The sequence below is a fragment of the Prunus dulcis genome, chromosome 8 (genome assembly GCF_902201215.1).
Source record: "Prunus dulcis chromosome 8, ALMONDv2, whole genome shotgun sequence".
Lineage (NCBI taxonomy): Eukaryota > Viridiplantae > Streptophyta > Magnoliopsida > Rosales > Rosaceae > Prunus > Prunus dulcis.
In genome coordinates, this window is record NC_047657.1 from 8,221,245 (window position 1) to 8,234,829 (window position 13,585).

A 13,585-nucleotide genomic window follows, 5' to 3' on the forward strand; every position below is an offset into this window, starting at 1 on the left:
ATATATATATATATATTACTCTTCTTCTTCTTTTTTATGAACTTATTACCGATCCTAGGTTCCACATATCTCTTAGCTTTCCTCATCTCCCTTGTGGTATAACATTCCATCATCTCCTTAATGGTTTCAATCTCCCTAATCTCCATCACAGTCTCAATCTCTTTCATCTCCCTCATGGTCTCACAACCTCTATCCATGCTTTCAACACCTTCAACCATTGTCCTTTTGTTGTTCTCTTTGAGTTCGTTAATGGATATTGTATATAGGAATTGGATTTTAGGCTCAAGCTCTGATAATGAAAAAAAACCAACAAAAAAAAGAATCAAGTTGGTTCAAGCGTAAACCAAATAAAGCCGATCAGACCAAACTAAAACCAAACCAAACCAAACTAATTACTTTATTCGGTTCATGTCACAATCCGATCCGAGAATAAAGAATATTCACGAATCAGGGTGTGTGAATTGAATGAAATAAAATAAAAGGCTGAAAATTTGGATAAAATGCATTTTCCTTATATAATAATGATAATAATAATCTTACAAGTGTACAATATATAAATAAAACTTTATCACTCTAAACTAATCAAACTTTTCTGGTTTCATCTTTGTCTTCCCACTAATTGATCTGAAAAACATAATAGGTGAGGGATGAGCAAATCCCCGCTTAGAGAGTAGATTATGTAATATGCCAGTCAAGCAATATCATTTTACACACTCTAGAAAATATAATAAAAAAATACACAATCCAAATCATATCATATTATTACTTCATATCTTGGTTATCCTTCACAAATTATACCCAGCACGTGACTCCTATCGGCCTCATTGCCCTATGTCCCCATCTAGTACATTTATCCTTCGGATACCCCGTCACTAAAGTTCTCATGTTCCATGAATAATACGTACTTCACAAAAACTCCAAATGATATATATTGTGTGAAATATTGCACAAATTAGACATGCTTGACTTGAAAATAGAGAGAGATTTGTAAATAGAATAAATCCATGATTTTCACATTTATCATAAAATAAAAACTTTTAGAACACATTACATAACCAACTCACCATGATAAGTATGAAATATTGCAAGACAAACATACAAGTTCTTCATTTTTATTTTTATTTTTCCTTTTCTTCCTTCTCTCTCTCTTTCCCTCTCTTTCTCTCTCTCTCTTAAACACTACTTCATGGTAGAAATCTATTTTAAAGAATTGGAATGAATGATTGCAGTAAGGAAGGATGATACTAATAGGATAGGCTACAGATGCAACCAAATAATATATATATATATATATATATAATATTTTAAACCACCAAAAGATAGACAGAAAACGAAGAGAATAATGTGACTCATACCCCTTTGGCCAATGATATCACAACACCACTTGTTACTAGCATGCAAGATGGCATGGCAATGATGATTTGATTAAAACCAATTCCAAGTCTCTACACGTGGAAAACAAGAATGGTATCATCTTTCAACTAAGGGAATAATCTCATACTAGGCTTAAGATTTAATAACATGTAAGTCTTCACAATATATGTAATGACCCAAACCTAAAATTCATATTTAATTAGTAATTTATTATGAGGAAACCCAAACCTAAATTCGGCCTCCGTGTTCGACCACTTCCGATCAGTTTTTGGGGTAGGTCCAAGAACAAAAGTGGTTCCAAATATGGTGTTATACCTAGGGTAGGAGTTTGGAGCCGTGGTTTTGAGATTTTCCGGTGATGCGTAATCGCTTTGGACACCCAGCGCTGCCCGCGCTTGCGACGGCGCGTGGGCGAGGGTAGTGCAGTGGCACTGTATCTTGATGCGATCCTTAGGTTGTCACGAGCGCGTAGGAATTCGCGAATCTCAATTTGGATACCGTTTGAGTCTCGAACGGATTTTCCATATTGTGCGATTTCCGGGTTCAATACTGTTGAGCCGTTAGATCGTAATCTTTTTCAGATATGTTACTCTAGATAATTTCAGAATCGTGTAGGATTCAACGGATTGTGAATCGGAGTCCCGGATACTCCGAAATCGCGAACCCTAGGGCTAGGGTTTAGAAATTATACGATTACACGATCGTGATCAATCCGACCGTCCGATCAACACCAATACCCTCGGGACATGTGTCCTAGATATATTGGACCTTCTAGCGGCTTCCGGATCATATTGTGAGGTCATGGACACATGGGGTCCCATATTGATTTTTGGGACTTTAACGCTTTTTGAGTCCCAAGATACTGCTAAACTAGAAGGAAAGCTTTTATGGGCATAGGGATAACTTTAACTTGACACACGTACTTTTAGGAGCCGGGGGGACAGAGTTTTTAATTTAATACTATATTGTATTAATAGAATATTATGGTCATTGAATCAGGCACACGGGTACCTGTTGACCCGCAGGAGGGACCTTCAAGAGGTCCAGTGAGCTCGGACTATCAGTGAGTGGACTCTTTGTTTTAATAAATGAATTTAAGCAGTTCAGTTTCAGTTATAAGCTGTTTTATTCTGTTAAATATTTTATGTTGCATGCTGTCGAGTGAAATCTCTTTTAAAGAATATAGGAAAAGATATTCTCGTTAATTAGCAGATAAATGGCAGCAGAATTTTAAAGGTTACAAAAAGTTAATTATTCAATAGCTTTGCTTCAGAAACTTTATATTTTCTTAAACCACCTTGTACCCAGATATTACATGTTGCCTTCGGATTATATTGGTTGCCTTCGGTTTAGTCAGCATGCTTGACAGTTGCCCCACGAGTTCTTTGGTACTCGAACTCGTGTGGAGCGAGTAATACGGATCAGGTGGACTACGGTCCCCTGAATCCTGCGAGTTGCTGCTCGGACTGACCTCGTGTCACTAAGACCTGCGAGTACGTGTCACCCATGGTGATGCAAGGAATTGACGGATATAAGGAATTGACGGAAATAAGGGTACACCTAGGTGATAGTTTTAAACTGTTTTCAATGCATTAAGAAATTAATGTTTGTTGACCATGAGTATGCTTGGCTTATATATATGTATAATTATATACGTGCATTGAATTCAGAAATAAAAAGAATAATTTAATTTGTATAACTGTTTTTATAGTGGGTTAGTATGTTCATATGCTATTTTCTAAACTTTGTTTTGGGTCCACTCACCCTTTTTGTTGTTTTACGCCCCCAGGCAGTAGACGTGCACAGGAATCCACCACCGGGCCATTTCCCATCTTCCGCGCCTTTCTTTTGATGTAGGATTTTTGTTTTGTAAAAAGATTGATTCCTTTGTTAATTTTTAATAGTTGCTCTGATGTTTTGCCCTAGGCTGAGACATGAACTGTTGGAATGTATATATATGTATGCTGACAGTTGGTTATATATATATACACTTATTTTGGCAGGTGTAAATGATTTGGTATTGAGCCAGTTACAAGGGAAACTCTGCCGGTTTTTCGGTAGACGTTAACCTTGTTATTTTATCATGTTTTGTATAGAAGGGCAAATAGGTCATTTGTGCCCGACATTGGCCAGTTGTCGGAACGCACAGGGTCTGGCTCGGATTCCAAAGCGGAATTTGGATCGGGTCCTGTCAATATATATTAAATAAGAAAACTTCATATATATAAAAATATATATATGTAATATGAATATTTCTTTAAAATAATAATTTATATGGTTTTTTTATAAACAGGTTCTCACAATTCGATTTTCAGATTTTGCGTTGAAGTGGACCAAATTAGACTTTTCCCATCCCTACCTTTCATTTTTCTAAATCTGCTTTACATAGAGGATTCTAACTACCTTTCCTTTATACTCAGAGATAAATTTTATCCGTTTATACACAAGATGCTTCGTGCAAAATTGCATAGGAAGCAATTTCAAGTTTCATGGTCAAGCTACCTTCCAATCTGTTGTAATTGAGTGGACATAGACTATCTTGACCGATTTTGGGGATATTTTACGTCGACTGGTATTTTTGGCGTAGTGGTTGTATCTTGTTATTCTTATGATTGTTGCCTGTGAAATTCTTACATTGCGAAAACTAATACTAACACAATATATACATGTGACTTGTGTGCTGCATATTATTACAAAAGTGTGTGTGGCGAAGCTGGCTTTGTAGCGCATATGTTAGAAGGGCTTGTGTGTTCAAGTCTTATAGAAGTCATTCTGCAATATTAGTTATGTTTTTTTTTTTCTTCTAGGGGAAAACCCTTGTAATAGTTTTAATTCTTCAAATAAAGATAACAAATACAATGTGAATGATTTTTGGATAGTAAGGTATGTTTTTATCATTACATGTTTATTGATGATGACTTTTAGCTATAAGTATTTTTGTATTAGATTATGTGAGGCTACAATTTAAGTTTAGCACATATTAGTATTAGATTTTTGTGTTAGTATTTTTGAACGTCGCACACAAGGGTTCGAACCCCTCCCCGCTTCCAACTTCTAAGCCTCTTAGCCACCACGCTAGCCATCACTTTGTGATTAGTATCTATCGAATCTGGTATTTATAACTCTTTCAAGTTGTTTCTCAAAATATAAAATCATTACTTATTGTTCTATATTGTTGATCAAATATTTAATTACTTAATATAATTTATTTCTTTCCTATTTAATCCATTTAATGTTATTGCTTATTTTATTATTCATTATAAGTACTTACATTACTAAATTCTCCTTCAAATTGTTGCTTAATTACTTAAATCTCTATAATCATTTTCTTTATTTTCTATTTAATTCTTCTTTGGATAACTTTATTTATGTTCTTAGTTAATTTTCAATCTTCACTATTATTTTTTAAGCATGGTAAAGTGCTTAATTTTCATGACAAATCAAGTTGGTTTACATCTTTAATTATTTTTCAATTTTTGATAAATTATAAATATAAGAACGTGTACCATGTCATGATGTCCAGTGAATAACGTGAAATAAAGTTACTCATGCATCTTACCATGCAACTTATAAAGTGTAAAATATTGTAGTAAAAATGATAAATAAATTACTAGAGGGTGTTTAATTTTCTTTCATTAATTACTCTAGATTTTCTAAGTCACAGGGTTTGTCAGCTCGCAATATAATCAACTTAAATCACTCAAACATGCTATGCAATGCATTTCCTTCCAATCTTTTGTGTTAAAATAATAGATGATTGACTAAATAAACTTTTTAAAAAGTTTCATTAAAAATTTCCATGTATTTATCACTCAAAGGAGTAACCATTAGCAGAAACTAGTTATATTTTTCTCTTATACATCCAAAGGTTGATTCTCCTCTTAGCCACCTTCATTGGCACTTTCATTGGGTGCCATTGGCACCTTCATGGCCACTTTCATTGGCACCTAGATTTAGGGGTCATCATTATGCCTGCGAGCCCATGGGCCGAAGAGGGCCCACTTGGCCCATCGAGAAAAAAATCTGGCCCGACTTGTTGTTGAGTGGGCTGAGCTTGGCTTGGGTCTCTAAAACCCAAGCCTGGGCCATTTGAGCCCAAGAAAGCTTGGCCCTGCCTGACCATAAAAGCTCGGGCCGCAAGCTCATATACATATAAATAAATAATTAAATAATTCAAGTTAAATGAAAGATGGAGAAAATCATTATCTATTATCATTGCAAGAACTATAAAAAATGAAGTTGAGGATAAAACATGATTTTATTAATATGGCGGTTGTATAATTATATCTTCATATTTATGAGGGAAAAAACTATGAAGTTATGAACAAAGAAAACTATGGAAGTTGTAAAAATATAGACAAATGTAAAAAAATAACTATGGAAAAAAAAAAGAATTGACAAAAGAAACTTATATATAAAAAAGAAGATAAAATAAAGTAGGCCCATTTTGGCCCGCTCCGACTCGATAGGCTTTCTTAGGCTCAACCCATGGGCTGAGTCTGGTTTTGAATTTTCTAAAAAAGCCCAGCCCGACCCAACCCCTTTATTTTCTCTCTCATCCTTGAAGCCCAGCCTGGCTCGGCACAAGCCCATTAAATTTGGGTAGGACTAGCCCAGCCCTCCCCATTGACGAGGCTTACCTACATTGATGTTCTCGTGGTGTAGATACTTGGTCTCAGTGGCGGATCCACGTTGGGACAAGAGGGGTCGGACGACCCCTTGGAAGGCTGGAAATTTGGCAAGGGACTCCATGAAAGCCCCCTTGGACAGCTGCTGGAAGCCCCCTTGTATGCACACAATGTGCTCGACGAAATGCCCAAACGAAATGTCCTGCGCAGCTGCGCTGCGCCTTGCGCGTAATTTTTTTTTTAAAACGAGCCTTGCCAAACGACGTCGTTTGGTCCAAGGCTCAGTCAAATTTTTTTTAATTGACCTGGCCTCAAAACGACGTCGTTTTGGGCCAGGTTTTTTTTTTTTAAAAAAAAAAAAAACAGAACAGCACACACGCACAGCAGCACAGATTCATTTTCTCTCAAACCCTAACCTCTCAACCTCCCAAACCCTAACCTCCCAACCTCCCAACCTTCAACAACCTTCATCAACTCTTCACCGGTGGCCCAGTGCCGATCACCACCACCTTCTACCGTCGTCCGCCGCCCATTTTTGTGCCAAAGATCTTGTCAATTCTTGTGCCAAAGAAACCATTGATCTTATCTTGATGATGTAAAAGATAGATATTTTTCAATAATGGTGGATGAAGCACGTGATGTTTCAATAAAGGAGCAAATGGCGATGGTGTTGCGTTATGTGAATGACAAAGGACAAATAATTGAAAGGTTTGTGGGGGTTCAACATGTAACCGACACTACTTCAAGTGCACTAAAGGAAGCAATTGATGAATTCTTTTCTTCCTCGAATTTGAGCTTTTCCAAGCTACGAGGACAAGGTTATGATGGAGCTAGCAATATGAGAGGTGAGTTCAATGGCCTTAAGACAAATATTTTGAGAGAACAACCTTGTGCATTTTATGTTCATTGCTTTGCTCATCAACTTCAACTAGCTCTTGTTGCGGTAGCAAAGAAAAACATTGATGTCAACTCTTTTTTCACAACGGCTAATAGTTTGGTTAATGTTGTTGGAGCATCTTGTAAGCGTCGTGATGCACTTAGAGCACAATACCAAGAAGAGCTTGTGAGAGCTTTTGAAGATGATTGTCTTATAACGGGGCGGGGCTTAAATCAAGAAAGGACTCTCAAACGTGCCGGCGATACATGATGGAACTCACATTATGGTACGTTGATTAGTATCATTTCTATGTTCCCATCTGTGGTGAATGTGCTTCAAATGATTGTTGATGATAATCCTAATGATAGTTCGGGTGAAGCCTATAAGTTATGGAGAGAAATACAATCTTTTGAGTTTGCGTTTCACTTATTTGTAATGAAAGCTATATTGGGAATAACAAACACTTTGTCTCTAGCATTGCAAAAGAAAGATCAAGACATTGTGAGTGCAATGAATTTAGTGAAAACATGCAAGGAAAACCTGCAGTTGATGAGGGATAATGAGTTTGAAGAATTGGTTGAGCAAGCATCCTCGTTTTATTACAAACATGATATTATAGTTCCTACCATGGATGAGGAATATGTAATTCCAGGGAGATCACGGCATAATGCTCCAATGAAGACAAATTATCATCGTTATCGTGTGGAGATCTTTATTCATGTAATTGATGGGCAACTTGCGAAATTAAATGATCGCTTCAACGAGGTAAGTACTGAGTTACTTACTTGTTTGGCATGCTTGAGTCCAAAAAATAACTTTGTGGCTTTTGACAAATGAAAGCTAGTTCGTCTTGCTCAATTTTATCCTTATGATTTTTCGGATAGAGACTTATTGATGCTTGAAGATCAACTTGGTGTTTATGTTCATCATATGCGTTCGAGGAGTGATTTTTCTCAATTGGAAGGGATTAGTAGTCTTGCGGAAAAAATGGTGGAGAAAGGAATGCATGAAATATTTCCTTTTGTGTATTTGCTTCTTACATTGGCTTTGGTTTTACCGGTTGCAACTGCATCAGTGGAGAGGGCATTTTCCGCTATGAATATTATTAAAAATCCACTTCGCAACAGAATGGGAGATCAATGGTTGAATGATAGCTTGATTGTTTACATTGAGAGAGATGTTTTTGCTTGTATTGATAACGAAATTATAATGCAACGTTTTCAGAATATGAAAACTTGTCGTGGACAATTGTAACTTGTATTATTGGTTTTGTTATGAATTATGAATGGAAGTACTATCTTTCTATCTTTTTAGCATTATTTTCTTTGTAGAAAAATTTCAAAACTTTTACACTAAGCCCCCTTGGCTACATAATCCTGGATCCGCCACTGCTTGGTCTTGCAGTCCTTAAACCTTTTTCACACACAACAATTGCCACTTGAATAGCATGGACGGACATAATCATACCAAACCAAATCTTCTACTATGTGGGGATGGAAAAAAGTGCTGCATTTCGAATCCCTTCGGGTATCACCAACCAAATTAGTAGCATAAACATGATTGACATCAATATAAGACTCGCACACATAAGCATTAATTAGATGAACATGAATATACGATGCTTGTAGGGAATCCGCTACAAATAAAAAGACTAACTGTCTAACGTGCAAAAACAATACTTTAGACAAATTTTTTTTTTTTGAATGATTGACATCAATATAAGACTCGCACACATAAGCATTAATTAGATGAACATGAATATACGATGCTTGTAGGGAATCCGCTACAAATAAAAAGACTAACTGTCTAACGTGCAAAAACAATACTTTAGACAAATTTTTTTTTTTTGAATTTTCATGGTGATGACTCAAGACCTTGAAAATATCATCAGATATTTTTAAAATTGTTCATAACTTTAAATGCTCATATCTCATTCGATTATAAATGAATTTTCTTTATATGAATTTAAAGCTTATAATTTTTACTTTTACTCCAAAAAAATTGGTAAATATTTGAGCAACACATTAAGAGAATATACTCGAACCAGGGCCGTCCCTGAGATTTTGAGGGCCCTGTGCGAACTTAAATTGGGGCTTCACATAATCTAATACGAAATACTATAAATAAAAATTTGGCATAACTTAATGTCATAAACAATTTTTTTTATAACTAAAAGTCATGAATAAATATGTAATGACAATCAGAAATCAAATTCATAAAAATTTAAATGTTTCTATTTGATAAAATTAAATGTTTGGTACAAAAATAAGCTCATTGTGCCCCTACAAGGTCTTTTGTTGCCTCCAATAAGCAATTTGTATTTAATAGGAAAAAAAATTAGCAATCACAAATTAAAGAGTATTTGCACACAAATTCCTGAATTTTGAATTTGACTATTTGATTTTGAGTGCTTTTTATGAATATAGGAATTAGGGTTTTCTCTTTTTGGTGTTGAAATTCCTGAAATTGAAAGAATAACTAAAATTGTCAAAGGATTGAAAAAAGAACCAAAGAGAGATTGATGAATGATGATGATTACTTACCAGAAAATTAGAGTTTAAAAGAAAAGAAGAAGCCATGAAGTTTTTTTTGTTTTGTTTTGAATGAAAAAAGTACTTTTCTTAGATGAAATTTTTTTTAAATTTTTTTTTAAAAAAAATGATCGGAGTAGAAAGTGTTTGGGGGATATATATACTCCTCCTGTGGTTAGCTTCGATGTTTCCTTTTATTTATGTAAAGTTTTAGTTATAATGCAAAAATAATATGGAAACAGCATATAGACCGGCTTCAGCAAGAATCGAACTCTGGCACTACGTTAAATGGAGAAGCGTTGAAGCCAACTCCACCAGATATGCCCTTGTGCAAATGTCTAGCACGCTATACTATATATACAATTCCTATAATATTAATATATATAATATAAAGAAATTTTTTTTCAAGGGGCCCTTAAAAATCGGGGGCCCTGTGCAGTGGCACCACTTGCACCACCCCAGGGCCCCCCCTGACTCGAACTAAGATGTATCGAGTTGATTTTACAAATTTGTTCTTTCATTTGTTATGGATTAAAATCTTTGATATTGATTATGAAATTTATAGCATTGACAATTATTCTTCCACTTAATGGACAAATCCTCAAGGAAAACCCCGAAACCACACAACACACACAAAACTTGTCCATGGGAAAATTGGATATAGTCCATTATGGGGAATGCATTTCCTTCTAGTTGGCCAACATCTTTATTTTTGTTTAAAATATCTATTAGATTTTTATTTTTGTTTCATGTGGTTATTTTGCGGTAACTCTATTTTTATGTGTGTGTGTGCTTACAAGCAACTCAAGGAATTTGCAGGTATAAATGTCATTTGAAAGCAAGATTTGTAGATGCCTAATGTCTATTTTATATAAAGACTTAATCATTTCAATAGCAAGATCTAAGGAAAAGGGTTGACGTTATGCTAATTTGGGATAACATGAAAAAAGTTATTAGGGTTTTGCAGAGTCTCGTTTTCAAAATATAAAAAGTTTCGTGGGCAATTATAGCTTGTAATGTTGTTTCTTCCATGAATTATAGATGATAAGAATACCATTTAATTTTAAGGATATGTATTGTCTAAAATAAATTTAAGAACTTTTACATGTGACCATCTGAAGAAAAATTCATGGATCTACCACTGTTCCTAGTCCTAGAGGCTAATTTATTTGAATAGTTGGCCGGAGAGTCGAGTGGAGGCGGGAAAGAGGTCAGGCCAAACTTGGGCTGGGATGAACTAAAAAATCTGAAGCCCAGTCTGCCCATGATTTGGGACCGGACCGACCCATATTCCCGAAACTTAAACCAGTTTGGGCATTTTATTGGCCTACATGGAACCACGTTAACAGTTTCTAATTCATATTTCTCTGATTTCTTATTTAATTTTTTTTATAAAAAACCTGGCGCTTCTTGCGGCACACGCATATAGCATGAATAAGGAAAGAAAAATGCCGTGGGTTGCTATGAACTTACCAATATGCCCCTAAAATTTTCAGTCCCTCCTAAGACAATTCCGATCTTTTTTGGTTTTTGACCTTATCTCACTACTACGGCCAGGATCTCCTAATCGGTCAATACAAGTTAGCGGTGTGAAAGTCATATAACGAAGCAAGACCTGCAATTCTATCCAATAAAAACCTGCCACGTTTCCGAGCTTACAAATTCTAGGCGCACCGGATTCCCGTTCTTTTGCCTATAAAGCTAGCGTTTTAGGGCTCATACAAACCCAGATAGCTTCCAGACTCTTCGTCTAATTGTTAAATCTTTCTAATTTTCGCCGACTCAAAGCCCTAATTTTCTGCCATGGCTCGCCGATCAGGAGGTTTGTGCTCTCCATTATTTCCTTCAGATCTGCCTCTGTTTCTTATGCTGTAGATCTAATCCACCGTTGAGATATTATTTCAGTTTTCATTTTATTTTTGTTGATTTCTAGGGTTTTAGTTTTGCTGAACAACTAAGTCTCATGAACGGAAATGAAGCACATGAAAATTAGGTCTCTTTCTTGTAGATAAATGTATGCATGTTGTTAGGATTCTGTGGGTTTCTAATTACCAAGAGAATGGAGGTTCTAGGGGTTGTCTATATATTTTTTAACAAATTTGTTTTTACGGATTTTCCTTTATTACGAAAGGAAAGGGGTTGTTGTTGCATTTATCCGGTTCATTTTTTAATTTTATTTTGGAAATTTAGAGACTTGTGCGTTACCATATCGGCAATCGAGCCTAGATTTATTCTTAACTGTTTGCTTGTAAAGAGACAGTTTTAATGTGCTATAAACACCACTTGTAGGTCGTTCTGCCCGTCCAGCTCCAGCTCCTCGTCATGCACCAGCACGCAACCCTCCTCAGACAGGTGCTTATTTGAAACTGGATTTTATTGTATTAAGATTTGTTTTTATTAGCTTATGTCATACTTCCCCTCTCACCTCTAATTATGTTATTTTCTTGATGTGATCAGTCAAACAAGCTCCTCCTCCGGCTCCAGTTCAGGGTGGAGGTGGTGGAATTCTCTCAGGAATTGGATCAACCATAGTTCAAGGTAGATGAAATTCATCTGGTTGCTTGAAGTGGTGCATGTGCAATCATTCAATTCCGTGTAGGATGTCTGATTTTCCCCTTCTGTTGCAGGTATTGGTTTTGGGACTGGAAGTGCTATGGCACACAGGGCCGTTGATGCTGTGATGGGTCCTCGCACTATTCAACATGAAACTGTAGTCTCTGAGGCTGCTGCTGCTGCTCCAGCACCCATTTCTAGCAGCATGAGTGGTTCTGATGCCTGTAGTAATCACTCCAAGGCCTTCCAAGATGTATGCAAAACTCTACATCCTTTTCCTTATATTTTCCTGAAAATTTACATAAAGTGTTTGAATCTTTCTTTGTTCTGTTTATGGGGGAGTGAGTAGGGGTTAGTAGACAATATCACCTTGTATGTGTTTGAATTTTTGTTTTCTTGTTCTGTTATGAAGCATGTTTTTCGTGATATGGTTAGAAATTGTTTTCAAACTTTTCAAACTTTTCAAACTTTATGACTTGCTAGAAATTGTTTGTACCCATTTTGTTATTTTTTAATTGTGACCATAATTATTTTGTATTTGTTGTTATGTCTTTGCATAAGTAAGCACAGGATCCCCAATAGAATTTCTATTCCAAATATCCTGTTTTCCTCCGTTCAAGTGCTTTTAAGAACAGTGCTCTAACTTTTTGCATGGATGTCCTTTTGGGTTGTATGGTGAAATACTTCAAAAGGAGAAGCAATGTATTCTTTTTCAGAAGATAGAACAACACTAAATCTTCTTGCATGTTTAAAGACATTAATCCTTTATGGCTTTGGCGAGGTCAAGGTTTGGATAATTGTGTAATGGTGTTCATTTTCATGCAACGGGTTTTCATCTCTAACTAATGGAAAAATGAATTATTTTTGCACAAATGGTTTCATTGTTGTGTTATTTTATCATGAAACCCTATTGTTTCAAAACATTTTTGTAATGAATTTGGCTAAGAAAATGTTAAACTGAAATGAGGGGATGGTTTCAGATCTAACTTTTGTTGGTGTTTTCATTGTAGTGTGTCAACCACTTTGGAAGTGATATCAGCAAGTGCCAGTTCTACATGGATATGCTGTCCGAGTGCAAGAAGAACTCTGCCTCCGGCATGTTGAGTGCCTAAGCACTACCTATTTTTCCATTTGATGAATTGAAAGTGTTAAACTTTGCGCAGTTTATTCTTCTACCCTGTGCCTGTCATGATGGTGAATTAGTGGTGTATTGTGGGGAAAGGTTTATATGAATCTTTTATATGCATGGTAGAACATGCTGCATTACGTAGTTTATCGAACTTGGTACTTGTTTGAAGTATCTATGTCTGTTACAATCTGTTCCGAAATAATGATTTTTTGGGGTTATGATGGCCAATGTGGTTATGATTTAATAGAAACCCTCTCGTTTGTGGTGTTTTGCGCTAGATATACTCTGCTGAAATTTGCTATCTTCCAAGTTTTATCTCCTTTCCAGTTTTCTGGCCTTTAGATTAACTCTGTATCTACCTCATGGTCTAAATCCTACAGCGGCGGGTTAGGATTTGGAGATTTGGGTAGTACTAAAAATTTGCATGAAATGAACCGTATTATTTCTTTTGTTTGGGTCCTTTCTGGTCTCTGGAAGATTGACCAAAACACGG

At 35.9% G+C, this 13,585-nt stretch overlaps 1 protein-coding gene across 1 annotated transcript; it reads left to right on the forward strand.

The window, feature by feature from the left end:
* Nucleotides 1-11,105: 11,105 nt before the first annotated feature.
* Nucleotides 11,106-13,373, forward strand: LOC117637254 (uncharacterized protein C6C3.02c-like). The gene is made up of 5 exons (XM_034372100.1): nt 11,106-11,232; nt 11,700-11,762; nt 11,868-11,948; nt 12,038-12,216; nt 12,974-13,373. The coding sequence occupies exons 1-5, from the start codon at nt 11,214-11,216 to the stop codon at nt 13,073-13,075; spliced, it is 444 nt and encodes a 147-aa protein (XP_034227991.1). The 5' UTR covers nt 11,106-11,213; the 3' UTR covers nt 13,076-13,373.
* Nucleotides 13,374-13,585: the final 212 nt, after the last annotated feature.